Genomic DNA, 23,423 nt, shown 5'->3' with positions numbered 1-23,423 from the left:
AATCAAAAATCAAGAGTCAGATGCTCAAGCAACTGAGCCACCCAGGTGCCCCCACTTCCTTTTCTCCCCTCCCCTCCCCTCCCCTCCCCTCCCCTCCCCTCCCCTCCCCTCCCCTCTCCTCTCCTCTCCTCTCCTCTCCTCTCCTCTTGTCTCTTACAACTGGTAGTCAAGAAGGTAGCCCAGAACTACTGATTTCGATATCTGGTGAATATTTGCTGAGTGCTCTGCTGGGTATTTCAGCTATGGTGGAAGGAAGAAATATTGAAGGACTTCCTTGGTACCCAGGAATTTAAATCCCATGTGGACCCTTACTCTATGTATGCATAAGACATATCTGGAAAATATATATATTATATTTATATATCTGAAAAAAAACCTTTATGCATGTATTTATTCAATGGTCATCTTTTCAATGACCATTAAAATCTTAGCATGACTACAATCTGGATACAGTGTTGGAGTCACCAGCCCAGCATTTCTGCAGAATAGTCTTGTGAAATTCAGCCTCTTGGTAAGATCGCTGCCGAGGAAAGCACTAGTGGTTTTTATTGTGTTTCTTGTTATATGGTTAACCACGTAAAACTTAAGGGAATATGTGTGAACAAGAATATCCTCCTTTTTATTTATTTACTAGCCTCTTTCAAAAGTCTTTTTCTTACAAAAAATGTGTCCTAAAGATATCATTTATAGTTGATGAAACTGTTAAAGAACATTGCCATTACTTTTGATAGAACTTTAAGGGTAGCTTGCACCTTCACACCCCAAAATCTGAGGTCCTAAGTGTAATCATTTGCTTCTTGTTTTCAGATGATTTCGAGATAGCTGTGCCATCAAATAGCCACACGGTCTCAGAACCTGGAAAAAATATCACACTCTCCTGTGAGCTTCCAACAAAGTGGCCAGTCCAACAAATTACCTGGGAGAAGATCCAGCCCCATCAGATTGACCTCTTGACCAGCTGCAACTTGTCCCAAGGGAAAATTTATACTTCAAAGTACCAAAGATGGATGTCGAGTGACTGTAGTCCGGGAATGACCAGCACCTTCATCACCATGCCCCAGGCCGTGGTCTCTGACTCAGGACTCTACCGCTGTGGTTTTAGTGCCAGAACAGGAGAAAATGAAACCTTTGTGAGGAGGTTGACTGTAACTGATGGTAAGTACGTGATGCATGTCTTCAAGTGTTAAAACTGGAGAAGGCCAACCACTGGATTGGTTTCTGTTGTCTTTGTCATGACTGTTGTTCAAAATATTAAAAAAAATTTTTTTTGCATTTATTCATGTTTGAGAGACAGAGATAGAGCATGAGTGGGAGAGGAGACCTAGAGAGGGAGACACAGAATCCGAAGCAGGCTCCAGGCTCTGAGCTGTCAGCACAGAGCCCGACGCGGGGCTCGAACTCACGGACCGTGAGACCATGACCTGAGCCGAAGTCAGATGCTTAACCGACTGAGCCACCCAGGCGCCCCCAAAATATTTTTTAATGATTGAGTTTCGGTAAATGTCAGTTTTTGAATCTCAGTATTTGCTTTTTCTTTACCTTGTGAGTCCATCAATTACAGATTTAACGATCACAAACCTTTCCAATTTCTCGATCTGCCACATTCCTGAAATTAAAAGAAAAAATTAGTAAGTCGGAAAAGTACTGCAAGTCTCGGTTTGTATAACTTTTATGTTTTTTCCAACTGCATTACAACTTTATCATGGTGGTGACTACGTTTCTAAATCCTCTGTGTCCTCCGCAGTAACAAAATGGTGTTGGATTGGTATTTGCTGAGTCAGTGTTGAGTGGAATTTGATAAATGTTTCACAATGTTACTACTTTGCCAGCTCGGAGCTTTAATTCCTTCCATTGTTTTCAGCCCTCAGAGCAGCAACAGACTAGCCTTAGGACCTCTTCCTCTATACTACAAATACTCTTTTGTATTAGTAATCTGTCTCCTGTGTCGTAATGAGGCCCTCATTTTTTAAGCTGCAGGCCCTACAAAACCTGTGTGAGAGTAAGAAAAAGTGACTTTTCACTTCCTGAAGTACAAATACAGAGAGGCCTACATAGAAGTCTGGATGGAGGGCAGCGTTTACCTCCTCTCAGGCTCTCTCAGTTATGCCTCTGGGCGAGTTTCATAGCAGAGGAACATGTCAGAAAAAATTATTTTTGCTGATGACAGAAATTGTATTTCACCTTTCCTTTCCTTTCCTTTCCTTTCCTTTCCTTTCCTTTCCTTTTCTTCCTCCTTCCTTTCCTTCCTTTCCTTTCCTTCCTTCCTTCCTTCCTTCCTTCCTTCCTTCTTTCTTTCCTTCCTTCCTTCCTTCCTTCCTTCCTTCCTTCCTTCCTTCCTTCTTTCCTTCCTCCCTCCGTCCCTCCTTCCTTTCCTTTCCTTTCCTTTCCTTTCCTTTCCTTTCCTTCCTCCTTCCTTTCATTCCTTTCCTTTCCTTTCCTTTCCTTTCCTTTCCTTTCCTTTCCTTTCCTTTCCTTTCCTTTCCTTTCCTTTCCTTCTCTTCCCTTCCCTTCCCTTCCCTTCCCTTCCCTTCCCACTCCCTTTCTTTCATGTGCTTCCAGCCAGCTCATGTGCCTTGGCTTATGTGGAGACTTTTAGAGCCAAGGTTCCCTGGGATTTATTTGGCTGTCCCTTTATAGACTCTGCTTATACTGCAGACTGCTGTTTATTCCTGCGTTGGAAAAGAAGAAGAACAGAGTTTGTACACACAGCAGCCTCCAGTGCTGCCACTACAGCAGCTCTGTGTGCCGAGGAGGACATTTGCCAAAGGACAGCACTTTCTCATAATCACCTTGGACCACATGGAAACTTCTTTGCTTCTCTGATAACAGTGAGGGCTGTGGGCGAGGCAGAGCTTGTTCTTAGAACCTGATGCAGGAGCACCTGGGTGGCTCTGTCCGTTGAGCGTCTGACTCTTGATTTCTGCTCGGGTCATGATCTCACCATCCATGAGATCGAGCCCTGTGTCAGGCTCTGTGTTGGTAATGCTGAGTCTGCTTGGGATTCTGTCCCACTGTCTCTCTCTGTGCCTCACCATCGCCCTGTCCCCCACCCCCTCTCTCAAAATAAACATTAACAAAAGAGAACTTGATGCAAAGGAGGGTTGATGGAATATGTGGGAGAGAAATATTAACAGTTTCTTCATTTTAAATGTTGACTCCATTCCTTCAGGCACAAATACAAAATATTTCTTACCTTAAAAAAACTTGTATTACAGAAATGTTTTTTAAACCTGAAGAAGAAACACACACACACACACACACACACACACACACACACACACACAATCATTACTCTTCTCTCAGAGACTAAGGCAAGGAAAAGTTCTATTCAGAAAAATATCATAAAGAACATTTCTCAAACACATAGGAAATAAGATCTTCTCTGCCATATGTTGAAAAAAATAATTATAAACATCTTAAATCAGAAAAAATAAAGGTAATACATTTTAGGAGATACAGTTATTTCACTTTTACTAATTAATAAAAACGTCTTTCACTCATGCAAACATGACTAAGTTTCTTGCACAAAACTATAACATAAGCGATCAACGGTGTTGAAAATGAAGGTGACTGAAAGTCATGGCCAATATTGTTAGTGTCCATGTGTTTTGAACACTTGCAAAATGGCTGTTTGACATTCAATTGGCAGGTTAAAAGAATATCAACAGGGCTCATTAGTAAAAAGTTAAAATTGATGGAAAATGCCAGCTGATGACCCTATATTTTGGTTTAATTTGATTTTAAAATAAATGTAAGTAAAGATTGAAAATTAAAAAAAAATCGGATGGAAAGCAAAATAGCTCACTTACATCTGCTCTGATGTGATTTGATTATTTCAAGTCTTGAGGCTGTTTGGTCAAAAATCAATGTAGGGATTAAAGCAGAGAGACAGGTATAAGATGTGGAGCAGATTTAATTTATTTCAACTGTCAAGGGAAAGGTGATTGTGACACAAATTTTATAAACTGCTATGCATCCTTTTGTTGGCTCCCATCAACTTCTTTTACAGGATGCAAAGGAGAGATTTTCATGACTGTCATATTCTACACACACACACACACACACACACACACACACACACACGCAGGGCTCTCCCCTGATTTTCGCGTGTGTGTGTTCATCTTCAGACAAGCACCGAGTACTCAGAGGTCAGACACGATGCCAGCCAGTGTGCCATATATCCAGTTCTTTTTTTTTAAGTTTTTTTTTTTAATTTTTTAAGTTTTTATTTATTATTTTTTTAACTTGTTTTATTTTTTATTTTTAAAAATTTACATCCAAATTAGTTAGCATACAGTGCACCAATGATTTCAAGAGTAGATTCCTTAATGCCCCTTCCCCATTTAGCCCATCCCCCCCCACACCCCCTCTAGTAACTCTGTTTGTTCTTCATATTTATGAGTCTCTTCTGTTTTGTCCCCCTCCCTGTTTTTATATTATTTTTGTTTCCCTTCCCTTATGTTCATCTGTTTTGTCTCTTAAAGTCCTCATATGAGTGAAGTCATATGATTTTTGTGTTTCCCTGACTGACTAATTTCACTTAGCATAATACCCTCCAGTTCCAACCACGTAGTTGCAAATGGCAAAATTTCCTTCTTTTTGATTGACAATTAATACTCCATTGTATACATATACCACATCTTCTTTATCCATTCATCCATCAATGGACATTTGGGCTCTTTCCATACTTCTGCTATTGTCGATAGTGCTGCTATAAACATGGGGGTGCATGTGCCCCTTTGAAACAGCACACCTGTATCCCTTGGATAAATACCTGGGAGTGCAATTGCTGGGTCATAGGGTAGTTCTATTTTTAATTTTGAGGGGAACCTCCATACTGTGTTCCAGAGTGGCTACACCAGCTTGCATTCCCACAGTTCTTTTTCTAAATGCCTATTTATTTATTTTTTGAGAGAGAGAGAGAGAGAGAGAGAGAAAGGGAGAGAGTCCCCAGCAGGCTCTGCAGCAGCTGCACAGAGCCTGACACGGGGCTCAACCTCACAAACCATGAGATCATGACCTGGGCTGAAATCAAGAGTCAGATGCTTAATTGACTGAGTCATGCTGATGTCCCATCCAGCTCTTGATACATTTTGAACAGAGGGAGAACATGGCAGAAGCATGGGCTGAACCCAAATTTCCTATTGACTATTCTTTGCTGAGTGGAAATAAATGTTTGTGTCCTGTCCTTTGCACTCAGGACCTGGGAAGTAGTTTGAAATATCTCCAGACTGGCTTTTCTGAACTTGAAACTTGTCTAGAGCATGGGGCAAGGAACAGGGGGAAATGTGTGTTTACTGATGGTGACCAAGATTATTTTGGGCCCTTTATGTCTTCTAGATTGTCATTAGTCATGAGAAAAGCATTTTAGTTTCACCAAAAGAATTTGTGAAGCTGTTTAATATTAACCAAGTGATGTTCAGCCTACTATTGTTTCAGCCGAGCTTATTGGTTATAAAAAGAATGAGGATCAAAGAAATGACATGAGCTCTCTCAGAAGGTTTCCGGAGGAGACGAGTTTTGAACAAACTTCTGTTCGCCACTGCCGAACAGTGTTGTTACTCGTGTGTTTGTCCAATCTTCCTCTGCCAATGAGGCCACTCAGTGGAACCACCAAGTTTCAACTGATGATCAGAGCAGAGAACAGAGACAAAACAGGGTATAAGAAGTAACACAAAATATGCACAGGAACAGGGGAGGAGGGACGAGGAAGTTGTGTGTGCGTGACTGCAATCAAGTGACTAGGTTGGTACAGAGATTTTGAGTTGGGGGTTAATATAATTAGTATCAATTAGGTGATAACTTGGTGTGATTCTGGGTCTCATGTAAGAGCAATGAGAGCCATTATTGATTCTTGACCAAAATAGCAAAAAATGATATTCAAGGAAGTGTAACTGAAATCACTGAGTACAGAATCAAAAAGAGAAATGTGAGACAGAGGAAACCAGCTGCCACAGTCAGGGCATGAATATTTACGTTCTCGTACTGAGCTACCACAAACTGGGTCTTTGGGCACAAAAAGAAGCTCACTCCAAGCAGACAGATTTCAAACGGTGCCTCTCTGGGCAGGCAGATTAGAAAAAGGTGCCCCTTCCTCCGGGCTGGTGAAGACCCCAAAGCTGGTACGCAGGCTTGGTGGGGGGCCACAGGCCCCTTACGCTTCTTGGCTGGGACAAGGCGGCCTGGATGAGGGCAGAGGGCGAGTCTGGTTGGAATGTCAGCTTGTACCTTCCATGGCCTTGCTAGTCATTCTCACTTTCTTACTTTCCCTCTTCCCAACCAACCTACTAATTTTCACCCCATTTGCCTCCATTCCTTTAGGATTTCTGTCAGATGTCTTCTATGTTCACAACTTTTCCACATTAGCCCCAAACGGCTTCCCTGCTGTTGAACTATGAAACATTTGAATTTCTCGAACTTTTATAGCTCGGGAATTTATACCTTTGAGTCACTCAATAATTGCGCCTGTTTGCGATGGGTCCAGACACTTATGTTAGGAAATTACTTGAGGTTTGGGATTATGGCATCTTTGTCAAAATATCTTTCCAGAAGATTTTCAATAAATGTTCTTGACTGACTCTTTGTATGTTAATGTTTTTATATATTCTAGTATATGTCTCTATATTTTAACATATTCTAAAACATGTCCATTTTATTTTCAAGTTTTGTAGCTAGATTATTTCTAGCTACACTGAAATATTTGAGGTTTAATTGCTGATCAGAGAAACCTAAACTCTGAGGAGATCCGTTGCAATACTCGAGGAGAAAACTTGCATGAATTTTGTTTACATTTATGTCTTTCAAAAAATCTATTTCCTTTAATAGGAAAGTTTAGTTTTCTTGTTTTGCATGTTTTGTATAAATGGCGCATAATTGCGTCACTGGACCTGGTGGGTGGGGCTTGCAAATGAAAATGACAGAAATGTTCAGTGGGAAATCATGGGGCCACAGCCAAGGGAATCCTCCCATGTTTCTTTTTTTTTTTTTTTAATTTTTTTTAACATTTATTTATTTTTGAGACAGAGAGAGACAGAGCATGAACGGGGGAGGGTCAGAGAGAGAGGGAGACACAGAATCTGAAACAGGCTCCAGGCTCCGAGCCGTCAGCACAGAGCCCGATGCGGGGCTCGAACTCACGGACCGCGAGATCGTGACCTGAGCTGAAGTCGGACGCTTAACCGACCGAGCCACCCAGGAGCCCCCTTCCCATGTTTCTTTAGTGAGGTGGAGGGTTGGCAAAGAGGTAGGAGCATAGAGGAATAGGTACTGTAGGTTACAAATCTTGCCTGCACACAGCTTGGTGGAGTTTCCTGACTGTGGGACTCTGTTCCCAAGTTGGCTGGAAGAACAAGGAGGAAGAGAAATAAACTTGGTTTATTTCTTTGGCCTTTAGTTTCTGCTAAAAGGCAACCAGTTTGCTCCCAGGTGATTTGATTCCTGAACAGTTTCGGCTTGTAGACAAGAGAATTTTTTTTAGGGGCCCATTTATCCAGAACCTTCTGTCCCGTCCCTGTGAATTCATGATAGATGTGAATACTGTAGGCATGGGGGTTGTCTGAGCTGAGATGTCCTGGAATGCCAGATACGTTTATTTCCATGACATAGTGTTATGAACTTCAGGTTTTGAATATCTTCACCTACATAGAAAATAACGTTTCTGACAGTTCCTTTATGTAATTAGAACCACAGCAAAAGAATTCAAGAGCACTGGTGTCACTGCTCACAAGTTAAAATAGCCTCTGCTGAAATGGATCAACTCCAATTTTCAGCTCAGTTAAGTTTTTAAAATTCTGGATGATGGCTGGATATCCAGACAAGACATACTGTTTCCAGCATCACAAGTGAGATGATTGCTCAATCATGGCCTATTATGTCTCTGTGTCTTTATGGATACCTCTGCCCAAGTCAGTTCTTTTAGGAGACATTGCATTAAAAAAAAAAAAAGGTAGATAACCAGTTAGTTTGTTTTGTAAACCCCAGGTATTGATTTATTCATCTTTCCTAATGCACAAAATCCTGGAATGTTTGCCTGCAGTCGTTTTTTGTATGCATACCATATTTGTATAGATAAACAAGATAGCGAATTTGAATAATAATAATGACAAGTTAGCATCAGAGAGAAAGAAATGCTGAAAGACCTCATGTTAAGTTGATCTGATGATGCTGTTACACAGAAGCATTGTTGGGTGTATGTTCCTACCTCATGCACATTTACTTGCTTTACACGACTATAAACAATGTAAATTAGAAAGTACCTAATCCTAGGAACTACTTTTCTTTAAGTGATCTTTATCCTCACCTGAATTTCAAACAATTTTCACAAAGTTTTCCTCTCCCTAGCCACTTAGAGTACAGAGAAGAATTCAAGTTCCGACAAACGTACTGATTTTCTTCCTACTTAAAATCCCTGTCCAGAGACCTGCCTAATGACTCTTAACTGCAAAACAGCCATTTATACACTTTTGTCATGCGTGGGATTTTTTTTTTTTTAAGCATCTGGGAATTGTGAACAGCTTGTGGTTGTCCCTGAGAGCCTTATTAGGGACTGAACATAGATGATTGTGTGAAGTTTTCCCCAAAGGCAAATGGAAAATTACTTAAAATTAAAAAAAAATAAATAAATAAAGGTCTTCACATGAGACTAATGGCATTTCATTTGCAATAGTGATTCCAGCTTTAAGTGTTATGATTCAATTAGTCAGGCAACTACTAGCCACTTCCACTGAAGTATTTCAAAGATGCACTGAGCTGACTCTCGACAAATATTGACATACACTAGGTGACCGAATAGGTTTGCAGAGGACTGTGTTATTTGAAAGGCCAGGAAATGGAGAATAAACATAGATCTGTCATTTGTAGAGACACATCTTCGATCCTCAACAGATATCTTAAAAGTTATTTACACTCCAGTGATTCAGAGACTTTTTTTTTAATTGAAATATAGTGGACATACAGCATTCTATTAGTTTCAGGTGTACATCATATTGATCCAACGATTATACACATTATGAAATGCTCATGACAGTAAGTGTAGGTACCCTCAGTCACCATGCAAAATTATTATATTATTGTTGACTATATTCCCTATGCTGCACATTTCATTGCACGACATTTATTTTATAATTAGAAGTTTGTACCTCTTAATCCCCTTCACCTATTTCGCTCATCCCCCGCCAACCTTCCCTCCGGTAACCACCAGTTCTTTCTCTGTATTTATCTATTTCTGTTGTTTGTTTGTTTTGTGTTTTAGATTCCACATGTAAGTAGAATCATATGGTATTAATCTTTTTCTGATTCAGGGATATAAATATATATATATAGTTTTATATATATATAGTTTTGTTTTAAGTTTATTTATTTATTTTGAGAGAGAGAGAACGCCAGCAGGGTAGGGACAGAGAGAAAAGGGAGAGAGAATCCTAAGCAGGCTCCACGCTGTCAGCAGAGAGTCTGATGCAGGGCTCAAACTCATGAACCATGAGATCATGACCTGAGCCTAAATCAAGAGTCAGACACTCAACCGACTGAGCCATCCAGGCACGCCTGATTCAGGAATTTTTAAGAGGAATGTTTCCAACAGAGATATTTTTGGATACCTTTTTTAAAAATAAATATATTGCAGTATCATTGACTACTCTAAAATTTATTTCTGGAGTTAATTCAAAATAGTTCACTTTCACTAGAACTCAAAAGTAACTGCAATGTTCAAAATCTTTTAAATGTAGGAGTAGCATTTTATTTGATTAACCCAGAAGAAGAGATTCTGCCTTTCGTGGATACAAGGTTGAAATGTTAATGCTCTCAATTGGATTGATGGGGACTGAGAAATGGCTTTAGAGGAGATGAATAGTGAGTGAACTGAAAAATCCTTATTATCACTATGACAGACATGGCAAGTCCCGAGGAGATACTGAGATGAGGAGACCACATTAACAAAAGGTGGGATGTTTTCTGTGGCTTCCAGCTGTAGAAGTTCAAGGATACAATGCATTTGCACATGACCCCCAAATGGGTACCACGTAGGAGACAAGTTCACAAATACAGAAAAATACAGGCTTGCAAAGTATAATTATTGTTTGTTATGAATAATAATGATGTTAATGTGCCTTTAGTTTTTCATGACTTAGAGCACTGGATAAATCCTTCACTTTTTAAATCTGTGTGTGCATGTACATTTGTAAGTTAAGGTGTCTGTGAGCATTTGGCAGCTGGAACAGTGTGCAATCTGCCATCTGTAAACATTCAGTAAATACATGTGATGTGTGGGCAGTTTTACACTCATGAAACACACACACACACACGCCAAGTCCCAAGTACTTTAATCAGAACAGGTGGTTTTGGTTTTATGTTGACTCCTGTCTTCTCTTCCTGATTCAGTAAAGGTTATCAGTTGTGCCATCCAGGCATGCAATTCCTACTTTAATCAATGGCTATTTTTTAAAAAGGAGAGATCAGAGGGGTAATGAAACTAGATCATAAAGCTGCAGATTTTTAAATTATTACTATAGCTTTTGTTTCTTATAGCCAAGCATTGGCTTTCATTTGTAGAGTGCCTACTAAACATTTTCATCGTATTTACTTTTATTTTTTAAGTTTATTTATTTATTTTGAGAGAGAGAGCAGGTGTGTGCCCATGAGCAGGGGGAAGGGTAGAGAGAGAGAGGCAGAGAATCCCATAGAGGCACCATGCTGTCAGCGCAGAGCTCAACACGGACTCATACGCCGTGAGCTCTCACAAGCCATGAGATCATGACCTGAGCCAAAATTAAGAGTCGGATGCTCAACCCAGGCACCTCAATAAACATTTTTTTTTAAATAAAATGAGTTAAAATTGAATATTTGGAGGTAAATATTCAGCCCAAAGCTTGCAGTCTCTTTTGTATTCTGAAAAGATCTGTACGACATTTATAACACATTTATATATAGGTCTTTATAAATACCATATAGTTTGAATTTTAAAGATTTCTGAAGATCCAAGGGAAAAATTGTAGCAGTTATAGGAATTAAATGTCACAGGCTTGTCTTGGCTACTCTATGACAAACTCATGGAGGTGCTTATATGTGTCATTCTAAGAATTTACTGGTAATTATTCATTCAGTTGCCACAACAACTCTGTTGTTATCTGCATTTTACGATTGAGGAAAGTGACGCATGGCAAGATTGAGTAACTTATTCAAGGCTCCAGAGCTAGTGAGCAGAGGGGCTAGGGTCCGGAGCTGGGGAGGAAGACTTCAGAGTTCTTGTAGTTAACAGCAGCGCTATATCATTGCCCCAAGTGAAAGAAAAAAGTCAGCACTGTCATCAAAAGACGCATCACAGGAGAAGCTGCCCATGGAGAGTTCCACAGCCTTGTCTCCCCCACCCCCCTGTTACCTATAATAGATTTCAAACTGAACCAACATATAGAGTGAGTGTAGGCAAAGGAATGGGAGTCTTGTCTCCCACAGTGTTGTTCCAGCTCTGTGTGCTTAGTTAGGCTGGCACAGGTGCTGTGTGGGGTTCTCTACTGACTTGTCCCCTCTTCTGAGGCCTGTGGGTGTTAGGGAATGGTGTGAGGGAGGGTTCCCGCACAGTCACGTGAGGGACGAGCAAAGTCAGGTAGCGGGTATTTGGGTCTGGAGGGGAGTGCTAGTGTCTGCTGAAGTCAGGTCCACACCAGGAACAGATGAGGGCGACTTGAGGAGTAGCCTCTGGACGAAGGAGAGTCAGGGTTCTTGCTGGAGGGAGGTGGTGGCAGCTCAGCTCTCACGTGGCTTCTTGGCTTTGGCAGAGCGACTGCCCCCGAGGTCTATACCAGAGCTGCCCACTAGACTCTCCCCTTGTGGGGAAGCACGCTCCCTTGAGCAGCTTCCTGGGAATCTGCTCTACGTTTTCAAGGGCAAACTTCTTCCATTTTACCCTCCTCTCTCCTTCTCCTTCCTCTCGAATCCTCCTCTCGCTCTTGTTCTTGTAAAGACCATTGAACCCAGAGCTGGAGTTATAAGGCATCAGAATTCTAGTTCCTCACCCTCCAGGACAGAGAAGGCTTAATCTCCAAAACCCCCCAAGAAAATCAAAAGTTTATTTTATATATTAAAATATTCCAAATAGTTGCATTCGCTCATATTTATGGACCTTAATATCAAACAGCCAAATACGTAAAACATTGAAATGGTATGGTATGGTATATCTACTGTGTTTACTGCATGACAGAAATGTTTATCTGGATTTTAGTAGAGCATTTGAAAAATTTCCTGTTCTATCCTTGTGGATACACATAATAGTGACACTGTAATATAGAGTTACACTTGGTTAAACAACAGTAATAACGACAGTGCGCTGGAGAATTATAATTAAAAGCAAAATCTCCTCACTCCCCAGAAAACAAAGGTAGAAGAGAAAGAAAACAATTTTGTTATTAAATAAGCATTAAACCAGAATTGTGATGTGCATCTCAGGCAATCTGCCAAGGGAGTGCAGAGACAGAAATCTCACCTTTCATGGGCCCCACAGATACGACCCATTACAGATGTGTTTTCAAGGTAAACAGTCACTAGTCCTCAGTTAAAAGGACCTGACAGCACCATTTGTCACACACAGTTCAACCTAAATTCACCTGGTAAGTGGGGTGACCATCTTTGTTGGCTAATTGGTTTTATCCAAAGGAAAAATGAACTTCTTACACCATTACACGAGAAGGTACTTGTGCACCTTGGAGAAAGGTGTCTGTGGAATGTAGGCTCCTACCCTCCCACAGAATTAGGAGGTAAGAGCACTGTCTTCCTTGATGATTGCATTCTGAAGCCATGGCTTTGAGTTACCACAGCAGAAGAACGCAGAGCCAGATCAGGAAAAGTAAAAGGCACATGGGGCAAAGTCAGAATGACTAACTGATTTCCCAGAGAGAAAAAGCAGGTGTTTGACATAAGCCACATTGTTTGTATAAATAATTCAGACACAGTAAACCACCCTAACCACAGTCAGGGAATGATAGAAACCCTCCAAAACTCCGAGTCCCCACACACTAGCCAATGGCCAACCTTGTACACAAGCCTTTCTAAGGATAGCGGTCTCTGGCCCGCCCCATCAACTCTTTTCTGTACACTTAATTCACTAAGAAAGTGAGCAAGATTGGTGCAGTTATTGACATCATGACTTATGACACATCAACACAGTCTTCTTTAAATAATATGTGTTCACGAAAATTGAGGTTCATGAAATACAAGAAACGTAACATAAGACTAAGAAATATTTGGGTGAAAGGATGAGACATCTAATATGGTAGAGTCAGCCATGAAAGTTTTCCCAGTAAGTGTCCCAAACCAAAGATGTTCGCCATCCCTATGCCTCACATGCTGACTTAGATCCCCTTGCCGTACACCAATCACTGTAGAGCGCTATGGTCCTCAGTACATATGGCGTCATGCATGTAAAGACACCAGATACTGGAGCTAATGCAGTCGTCCTATACCGAGTAAGTAAACTTTACGGCCCATCTTAGACTATGTGTATCTCAACTGATGTAAAAAGTTTAAGTTCTTGAGTCATTTGGGAACTATTTTCCATCAAAAGAGGCAAACTCAGTATAGTATAGCAGAAATTGTACATTGGGTTGGAAACTTGCTTCTCTTGTTGGTTTGCTCCAGGACAATGATTTAGATTCTCTTACATTTGTTTGCGTTCTCTTATGTTTCTGTTTCTTACGTTGATTTTTTAGATTTTCTTTATGTGCTTTAAGTCTCTCAGTTAAAATCTGATAATGCTTTTATTTTGAGAAACAGTCATTACTCTTCACTCAGAAAAAAGATTAGAGGCTGATGTCATGGTTCTTCAGTCCTCTGAAAATAATTTATTCGCTAGGATCTTCCTGCTATAAAACAGAGGAGGGCTTCTGAAATGCGAAGAGTATAAAATTGATTTGCACAAAGAAAGTTGACCTTTGAAAACTTGGAATAATATTACCATATCAGTATCCACTCGATGTATATTTCAGCCATACAGGAAAGTTCAACAAACTTTGGGCCGCCATTAAATCCAGTGGTCCTCCAAAGCTATAATTATCTTATACATGTTTATCGATGCTACCTCTGCCTTTTCCGAGGAAGGTGCATCTAGCTGCAGGAGCAAGCATCCTGCTCCACATGACTAGTTCAACATGAAAAGAATACAAGTGAGTTATTTTTTTTTTTTAATTTTTTTTAACGTTTATTTATTTTTGAGACAGAGAGAGACAGAGCATGAACGGGGAGGGGCAGAGAGAGAGGGAGACACAGAACCGGAAGCAGGCTCCAGGCTCTGAGCCATCAGCCCAGAGACCGACGCGGGGCTCGAACTCACGGACCGTGAGATCGTGACCTGAGCTGAAGTCGGACACTTAACCGACTGAGCCACCCAGGCACCCCCAAGTGAGTTATTTTTTAAACCCTAATTTGAATGGGCATGTACAAAATATATTATTAATAATTTATATATTACGTAGTACTTAAATATATAAAGCTCATCTATATGTTTATTGAAGCCCCATAGCCACCCTTGGGTTGATTTTATCATCACTTTGCAATTGCCAAAAATGTGCCTGCGAGATTGTCTTATGATGAGGTCTTCCAGGCAAAAGAATTAGAAGGTAGGACGAGGCCCCAAGTCTTCCTTCCTCGATGTGTTTTTGCAACAAATCAGTGTAAGTTGGATAGTTACATTATATGGTGATTACGAATTAGGGTTGACCTTATAATAGTGTGTCAGCTCACATATATGTACCCTGTGAGAATTCACCCATGATGTATCCTCATGTCTGCATAGAATGAAGTCTAATAGTTTTGCTTTTCTTTTTAATGAGGTTAGAAAGCAGAATAACTTTTTTGTTTGTTTTAATGTTTATTCATTTATTTTGCGAAAGAGGAAGAGAGAACGCCCATGCGTGTGTGAGTGGGGGAGGGGCAGAGAGAGATTCTCAAGCAAGCTCCGTGCTGGCAGCACAGAGGCCAATGCGGGGCTTAACCTCACGAATCATGAGATCATGACCGGAGCTGAAACCAAGAGTCGACGCTTAATCGACTGAGCCACCCAGGTGCTCCAGAAAGCAAGAATAACTTTAACTGGTATCTACCATGACCTACCCCAGGCTGGCTAGAGGCTCAGGGTCTGTGAGTTTTTCCCAGCAGGTTGTTTAGTCCAGATATTTAGGTTCTGAGTCACTTGGCTTCCTCACTTCCTAACCCACCTCAAACTGTAATAAAAGATAAACAATAGACATTAATGCCTGGTCTTGCCGCCTGGCTCTAAGGGAAGGACCTGGCGTCATTTCTACCATGAGCCTTTCTAAAGGTTTATAACTCAGCCATAAATACTTGTCATTGGCAGGAACGTAGCTTGGAGGGTGGCAGTCCCGGAGTAAATTATTCATTTATATATCTCACTGACATGCTTTAAATTGTTTTAACTGTATTTATCTTTTTTGATGGGAGGGAAAATAATGGCTTTATGGTTCACGACACTTTTGTCCTCCTATGAATCAAGACAGCATTGGGATGAAAATGAAAAAAAAAAAATCAGCAAAAAAGTGGCTGCTGAGAATACACATAATTCTTTCTTTAAGAGAGGGGCTTGAGGGCTGACATTACTCAGCCCAACATCTATTAGCAGAATTTAGGCAAAAGTGAATGTTATGAACTATTGATTGATTCCCTGAAGCATCCACACCCATTGCTTTTTCTTTTTGTTTTGGTTTTTAGTCGCTCAGGGCCCAGCAAGTCGTGTGGCTACACCGGCCTGGTTCCAAGTACTGGGTGTTCATGTTAGCGCAGCAGCGGGTCAGGGAAAGAAGTAAAAAGCAGGGTTGGCTACAGGCGGGGAGGGTCTACACTGCAGCGTCTCTGGATCTCTGGAGCGAGATCCAGAGTGAGTGAGTTTGCACCTGGCTCCCATGCTCTTACCCTTGTTTCGTACAGGGAAATCTTCATTCTGGTGTGTTTTTTAATTGTCCAGGGCCTTCCAAAACAATATAAGCTCCATCAATCAAGTATGTGGTATAATAAGAAATGTGGTCTCTGCCCCTGGTTCTTTTCACAGAACTCCCAAACCCTTGTTAATTTCCTAAGTGATACAGGTACCAGGAACATCTTTTGCTATAACACTTGGTCACTGTCCCCAATTCCTGACACAAGAGCTTCTTGAATCTCCAGAGCAATGAGTGTCCCTTTGCAAGTTAATGAGGCTACTGGTGGCTGGAAACACATAACGAGCTTCGGCATGGAGGGTTGGAGCCAGAGGGATCAGCCAGATGATTGGAGGGTTGGAATTTAAAGCCCTTTTCCCCCTGAAAAAGTGAAGCGGTGCTGGGGGTTGGATTAATCACCAATGATCAATGATTTAATTGCTTATGCCTGTCCAGTGGAACCTCCATCAAATCCCTAAATGACAGGGTTCAGAGAGCTTCTGAGTTAGCGAACACATGCAGGGTCCCGGGAGGGTGGTCCATCATCCCTAGAGGCATGGAAGTTCTATCTGTATTCCATTAACTTGCCTTGTTCGTCTCTTCCATTTGGCCATCTCTAAGTTGTATCTTTTCTAATAAACCAGTAGTAGGAAATAAAGTGCCTCTCTGAGTTCTGTGAGTCGTTCTAGCAAATTGTCCAACCTAAGGAGAGGATCACGGGAATCTTGGATTTAGAGCTGGTTGGTCCATCAGAAGTAGGGAGACACGGATTTCTGATTGGAGACTGAAGCGGGGAGTGGGGGGCAGTGAGGGTCTGTGGGGTCTGTGCCAACTCAGGGAAAATTAGTGTCAGCAGTGCTGTGAGTAGAGATACAGTTTTGCTCTTGTTGATGTTTTCCCTTCAGGAACCAAATCCCTTTTTACACACCATTTCATGTGTCATGCCAAGTGTATACTATGGCTTGAGATACTGTGCGTGAAAAGGTGGAGTAAACAGATCTGACTCCAACACGTCAAGCATTACTAGAAGAGGTTAAAAGGAGGTAACATATTTCACATTAAAGGACGCATTTGAAGTTTAGATTTATAATTGAACGGTGTGAAACACATGACTAGTACCTTTCAATGGTTTCCACTTAATTCATTTAATTGGAGTTTAATAAGGAATGCCATCTTAATTCTAAGGATTCTGAATACGCTTCTACAAAAAAAGTTCTCCACATCTTGTACTTTAAATATCACAATATCACCAGTGGGGCGCCTGGGTGGCTCAGTCGGTTAAGCGTCAGACTCTTGGTTTCAGCTCAGGTCACGATCTCACTGTGAGTTCAAGCCCTGTGTCGAACTCTATGCTGACAGCAGAGGGCCTGGTTGGGATTCTCTCTCTCTCTCTCTCTCTCTCTCTCTCTCTCTCTCTCTCTCTCCCTCTGCCCCTTCCCAGCACTCTCTCTCTCTCAAAATAAATAAATAAACTTAAAAAAGGTTAAAAATAATATCACCACTAAAATTTGTCTGATTATTTTGTTTTCAGCATGCAGACCTTTACATTTTTCTACTATTTTTTTTTCCATTTAATAAAAGAAATACATCACTTAGAAAGTTTGGAAAATACCAAACAGCCTAAAGAAATAATTGCTTTTTTTAAAATATAAGTTATCGTCAAACTGGCTAACGTACAGTGTGTATAGTGTGCTCTTGGTTTTGGGGGTAGGTTCCCATGGTTCAACTCTTATGTACAACACCCACTGCTCATCCCAACAAGTGCCCTCTTCAATGCCCATCACCCATTTTCCCCTTTCCCCCACCCCCTCATCAACCCTCAGTTTGTTCTCTGAATTTAAGAGTCTCTTATGGTTTGCCTCCCTCCCTCTCTGTTTGTAACTATTTTTTTTCCCCTTCCCAAGGTCTTCTGTTAAGTTTCTCCAGATCCACACATGAATGAAAACATATGATATCTGTCTTTAGGAAATAATTGCTTTTAATGCCACTCCCTGGAGATCATCACTTTAAAATTTTGGCATTTGTAACCTTGCAGACCTTTTCCCCCTAAGTCCTACACTTGGCCGAGAGAGTATAACTTGCATCATTGTGAATTCTGCTTTTGAAATTTTATTTAACTTTATACCCCTAGTCAGCAGTTTTCCATTTCATTCGAATTTCTCACACACATCATCCGAATGTCTGTAGCCGAGCTTTAGAGGGTGGGCTCCAGATCAGAAACACGGGCATCACAGGAGAGCTGCATTTGCGAGGACCCACCCAGACCCACTGGGGCAGAGTTTTGGAGGGGGGACGCCCAGTCATCTGTGGGTTAGCAAGCCCCCAAATGATGCCCATGCAGAGGGAGTTTGAGGACTGCAGTTGTGTGGTCTGGCTCTCAGTCTACTTGGGGGAAATGAGGATTTTCTTTTGGCAGTTGTAAATGTTTTACAGAACCCTTTGTTCACATTTCAGAGCATTTCTTTAGAGTACAGTAATTAATCAGATGTTTAAGCACCTAGTGAAAGGGCGTGACACATGCAGACCGAATTCCTTCTGGATGCAGGTTGTGGTAGTTCCCCGTCCTCCAAATAGAGCTTGAGATGCTCTATCTGACCACAGTTTTCCTCTTACACAAACTTGTTCTTTTAGTGCTTTTTCTTAGTTATTTGCATCTTTCATGTTGTCTTCTATAGCTTTTCATTTTTTTAAATGTTTATTTGTTTTTGAGAGAGACGGAGACAGAATGTGAGTGGCTTAGGGGCAGAGAGAGAGGGAGACACAGAATCTGAAGCAGGCTCCAGGCTCCGCGCTGTGAGCACAGAGCCCAACGTGGGGCTTGAACCCAAGAACTGGGAGATCATGACCTGAGCCCAAGTCGGGGGCTCAGCCAAGTGAGCCACCCAGGCACCCTTATAGCTTTTTCTTAATGCCAGGATGTGTTAAAGATACTTTTTGTGTGCCTTTACATGTTGTTTGTGGTCATTTTAACATAAAGATATTTTTCACTTGACCTGGTCAATCCTATATATTTATTTATTTTTATAAATCTAAATGCCATTTCTCATTCCTGAGATTAAATAATATTTACTTATATTTTCTTCTAATGTTTATGTGAAAAAATTTGGAACTGTAGTCAACCCCAATTTTTTTTTTACTGTAACTTTTGTTTTTTACTATCTAAATAGCATTTTCTTTTTTTATTAAAGATTTTTTTATTTCTTAATGTTTATTTATTTTTGAAAGAGAGAGAGTGAGAGACAGAGAGCAAGCGAGAGAGGAGAAGAGAGAGAGGGAGACACAGAATCCAAAGCAGGCTCTGAGCTGTCAGCACAGAGCCCGACGCGGGGCTCGAAGTCACGAAATGCAAGGTCATGACCTGAGCTGAAGTCGGACTGAGCCACCCAGGTGCCCCTACATAGCATTGTCAAAGTGGCTAAACAGTTTTCCCACAATCCTGTCCGTGAATATTTTAATCATAACTTTCGTTTTCTCACCGTGATTGCCTATTTGATTTAACCTTAGCACCTGTGATATTCAAATTATGTCAGTACAGCGGGTGTAACCCCTTTATAGTCCTGTGTTACAATGCAAAATAATTTCAGGTATTTTGTTCATTTAGTTTTTATAATGTACCAAGAACTGAAAAAGCTCTTAAAAATTTCTTATTTGACGGGGAGAACATGTCATTGTTCCTTTCGTGAGGGCGGTTCAATGTATTTTTGTTCTGAATAAATTTAGCTTTTCCTCTTTCCATCATAGTTGGACAAAAGCCATTCTTAGACTGGATGTATGTGCCAAGTCTGTAAAGTTCACACAGTTTGCTACTTTTATTCACCTTACGGTTTCAACAAGTTTGAAAAATGAAAATAATATTTATGAGTTGACTTGGTTTCTCTTTGCAGGAAAGCTTACAAAAGAATGTGTGGATGTGGACTTTGAGCCCCTATTGTGAAAAAATTGCAGCTACACAGTGGGTCAGGAAGGAAGAAATAATCCGAGGGAAAGATCAGGAAGACTCTAATGAAAAGCATGATTTGCAGGTTGGCATGGGATGGCAGATGGCACGGAGTCTCGGGTCGAGCACCGGGCTTTAATTTCAAGGTTGGAGGGAAGTCGTGCCGTTTGTTTGCCAGAGCTGGCCCCTTCCTGCAAGAAGGGAGACCGGCAGGTGCGCCGTCCCAAAGAGGCGTGGCGGTGAGGACAGCTCCCGGGTTCCGATTCACTCCCATTCTGGGCAACAGCAGATATTGATGGGGTTTCTTCTCCCGGGAAGGAGCTCTGTGGGAGGCAGTGGGTGAGATGTATCACGGGCAGGAGGACATTTTAAAGATAAGAGGCTCTCTGACCTCATCGGAGATCTTGCTCCTGAGTGACGTTTCTCTAGTGGTTTATTGCTTAGTTGAATACGACCTCATTGGAGTCTCACCACAGTTCTGGGATGTGATTAGGACTGTTGTCATTGTCATGGCTTGACAAACGAGGAAAGGCAAACACAGAAGGTTAAGGAATTGGCTGGAGGTCACACAGCTGAGGAGTAGCAGAGCCAGGAAGAGAGCTGCAGGTTCCTGGACCATGTTGTTTGTCCTTAACACTGAGCTGGGGTAACATAGTTTTTCAGAGTACTTCTTATCATTAATTCCAACTGAATGAAAATGTTTCTTAAATTCTGCTTATAAAATGACACTGTCGTCTGAATGTACTTAATATATCAGTCTTAAGAAGTATCTTCGTTTATGTACTCTTTTGATAGTTTTCTTTTTCTACAGAAGATTTTGTGTATGTGACTGGGAGCGCATTAGAGTGAGTGATATCTGTCTCAAACATACACTCTTTCTGTTCTCGTTCGTTTTTTAGTTTTTATTTTTAATTGAAGTATGGTTGACATACAATATTACATGAGTTTCAGGTATATGGTAGAGTGATTCAATAATTATGTACCTTAGGAAATGGTCATCATAACAAGTCTGATTACCACCTGTCACCATTGAGAGTTATTAAATATTATTAACTGTATTCCATGCACTGTACTTTTCATCCTTGTGACTTACTTATTTTATAACCCGAAGTCTGTAACTCTTAATTCCCATCACCTTATTTATTCTTGTTCTTCTTAAGGTGCTAAACTCAGCTGAAACAAGGAACTAATAAAACTCTGTGAGGAGCCAGAAATATTTAGGAGACTCTAAAATAAAATTGTCTCTTCCTCTTATCTCATCCTGCTTTTTCATTGGACTCTTTGTTCTGAATTGTTACTCTATTTGATTAATGGACCCTTTCCTCATTTTCCCACCTTCCTTTTTTTTCTGACTTGAGCTGAGTTCCTAATTCCTACTGTATATATTTTTTTCCTCCTAGGTAAAATGGATAACCAATATACCCTCTTTGTGGCTGGAGGAACAGTCTTATCGTTGCTGTTTGTAATCCTAATGACCGCCGTCATTGTCATTTCTTATAGAAGGTGAGTATTGCAACCCATCTGGAATCCAGTTTCCCCTGATTCTGATCTGAGGGGCTCTCTGTTAATAACCCAGTAGTTGGTCAAGCTGTCTTAGCCCTCACATACACAAGTATTTTTCTTACACAGAGGAGGAGAAGTAGTTGTGGGTAATATCAGGGGAGAAAGCTAGAATCGTTCACTTAAGAATTAGTAGGAGCTGCTCCCATATTAACAAAGCCTTCATATCCTGGGGAGGCAATTGCCTGGTGCCTCTGCTCTGTCTTCTGTGCCATCTATCTTACTTCTCCTGCAAGGAAAAGAGGCTGTTGGGCAAGGGGTGCTGCGTGTGTGCCTGAACGCGCATGTGTTATGGAGAGGGGAGAGGAAGAGAAGGAGGGATTCTGAGAAGGGGAGGAACAAGGTTGCGCGGCAATGATACCTTCGTGTATTCATTCATCAAGCAGCTATTTCGACAGTGGCAAACAAGACATGATGGGGTGCACATTCCAATAAACAAACAACATAGTTTTAGATGGTTGTAAATTCTCTGAAACGAGCAGTGTAGATACTATTCCTGAAAAATTATTGAGGAAGAGAGGTGTTGGAAGGGGCTAACTTAGAGAGAGTATTTGGCCATTGACCTCGACTAAAGTTTCCTACCTTTTACTGTCTTGCAGCACACCTGGGGATTTTCTAGGATATTCTCGGTTGACGCTTTCTTCCCTTTCTTGCTGTCTTACGTTCACCAACTCACTTGTCTATGTGTTTGTTGCAATCTTAGCTGTAATCATATTGAGTTGGAATTACTCTTAATTCTTACGTTCCAACTAAAGTGTTCTCTTCTTAGGGGAGGGAAGGAATACATCTATCTCCGCTCTTCTCCTCTACCCCAGAAATATTACCAAGCACACGCACACATGCTTGCACATGCGTGTGTATTAGTAGGATGTCAGGTAGGTTTCTCTGTCTCGGCTCCATATCCCGGCCTTACCTCTTTGGAGGGTTGTATCACTGCTCGCTGGATATTAGTGAATGCTCTCCGGCTGCTCCTGTCTTTCTAACACATCTTTTCCGGTTGCTCGTCTAACAGCTAGACTGATCATGTCCTTCCTGTTTAAAAGTCACTAACCCTGTATCAGACGTACCTGTTGTTCTGACCCCCATCTAATTAGTGGGACTCCAACCTAATGTTCATTCATATTTTCTACTTTACTCCCCCTGATGTTGACAAATTTTGTTAAAACTGCAAGTCTTGAAAAAAATTAAAAAAATTTTTTTTAAATGTTTATTTACTTTTGAGAGAGAGAGAGAGAGAGAGAGAAAGAGACAGAGGCATGAGCAGGGTAGGAACAGAGGGAAAGAGGGAGACACAGAATGTGAAGCAGGCTTCAGGCTCCGAGCTGTCAGCACAGAGCCCGATGCGGGGCTCAAACTCACGGACCGCGAGATCATGACCTGAGCCGAAGTCAGACGCTTAACCGACTGAGCCACCCAGGCGTCCCTAAAAAATATTTTTAGAGACAGAGCATGTGTGACTGAGGGGGAGGTGGGCAGAGAGGAAGGGGGAGAGAGAATCTTAAATAGACTCCGTGCTCGGCGTGGAGCCCAACTCGGGGCTGGGGATCATGACCTGAGCCGAAATCAAGAGTCAGATGCTAAACCGACTGAGTCACCCAGACGCTCCAAACTGCAAGTCTCATTATGTGAACGCACCTGATGCTCTTTCTATATGTGCTGCCGAAGCGAGCACAACCTGATGCTCTTTCTATTTGATATGCCAACAAAATGCTGTTTCCCCATGTTTGGCCTTACCCCTGTGGATCATTCCAGGCATGGGACACATGTCTCCTTTGGGAGGTCTGTCCTGGCTCTCCCTCCCTGCAAAGAGACATGATGTCACCATGCGGAATCACATTATATTCTTCTCTGCTGCACCTCACAGCCTGCTTTGTAGCTTAATCAATTTTGTGTCTGTCCTCCCTTCTGTTCATAATGACAGGGACTGCGTTTTGTTCATTTCTTAGCGTTTGATAGCAGTTAGCACTAATCTTTCCAAATAGTGGGTGGTCAATATGTGTTTGTCTAATTAA

General features: G+C 41.3%; 1 protein-coding gene across 5 annotated transcripts in view; it reads left to right on the top strand.

The window, feature by feature from the left end:
- CD226 (CD226 molecule) overlaps nucleotides 1-23,423 on the top strand; it is a 90,383-nt gene that overhangs the window by 57,895 nt on the left and 9,065 nt on the right. For 4 of the 5 annotated variants that reach the window (XM_078435155.2, XM_078435154.2, XM_078435153.2 and 1 more), the window contains 2 exons: nucleotides 808-1,155; nucleotides 21,252-21,354. In XM_078435155.2, coding sequence (XP_078291281.1) covers nucleotides 808-1,155; nucleotides 21,252-21,354 — 451 coding nt within the window. Of the gene's footprint in view, nucleotides 1-807; nucleotides 1,156-1,288; nucleotides 2,074-21,251; nucleotides 21,355-23,423 lie in introns of those variants that run through there. The other variant, XM_078435157.2, reaches the window with a different exon arrangement.

This window comes from Panthera onca, chromosome D3 (assembly GCF_046562875.1).
Source record: "Panthera onca isolate mPanOnc1 chromosome D3, mPanOnc1 haplotype 2, whole genome shotgun sequence".
NCBI classification, from domain to species: domain Eukaryota; kingdom Metazoa; phylum Chordata; class Mammalia; order Carnivora; family Felidae; genus Panthera; species Panthera onca.
The sequence above is the reverse complement of the archived record's forward strand: the minus strand, read 5'-3'. Positions and strand labels throughout refer to the sequence as shown.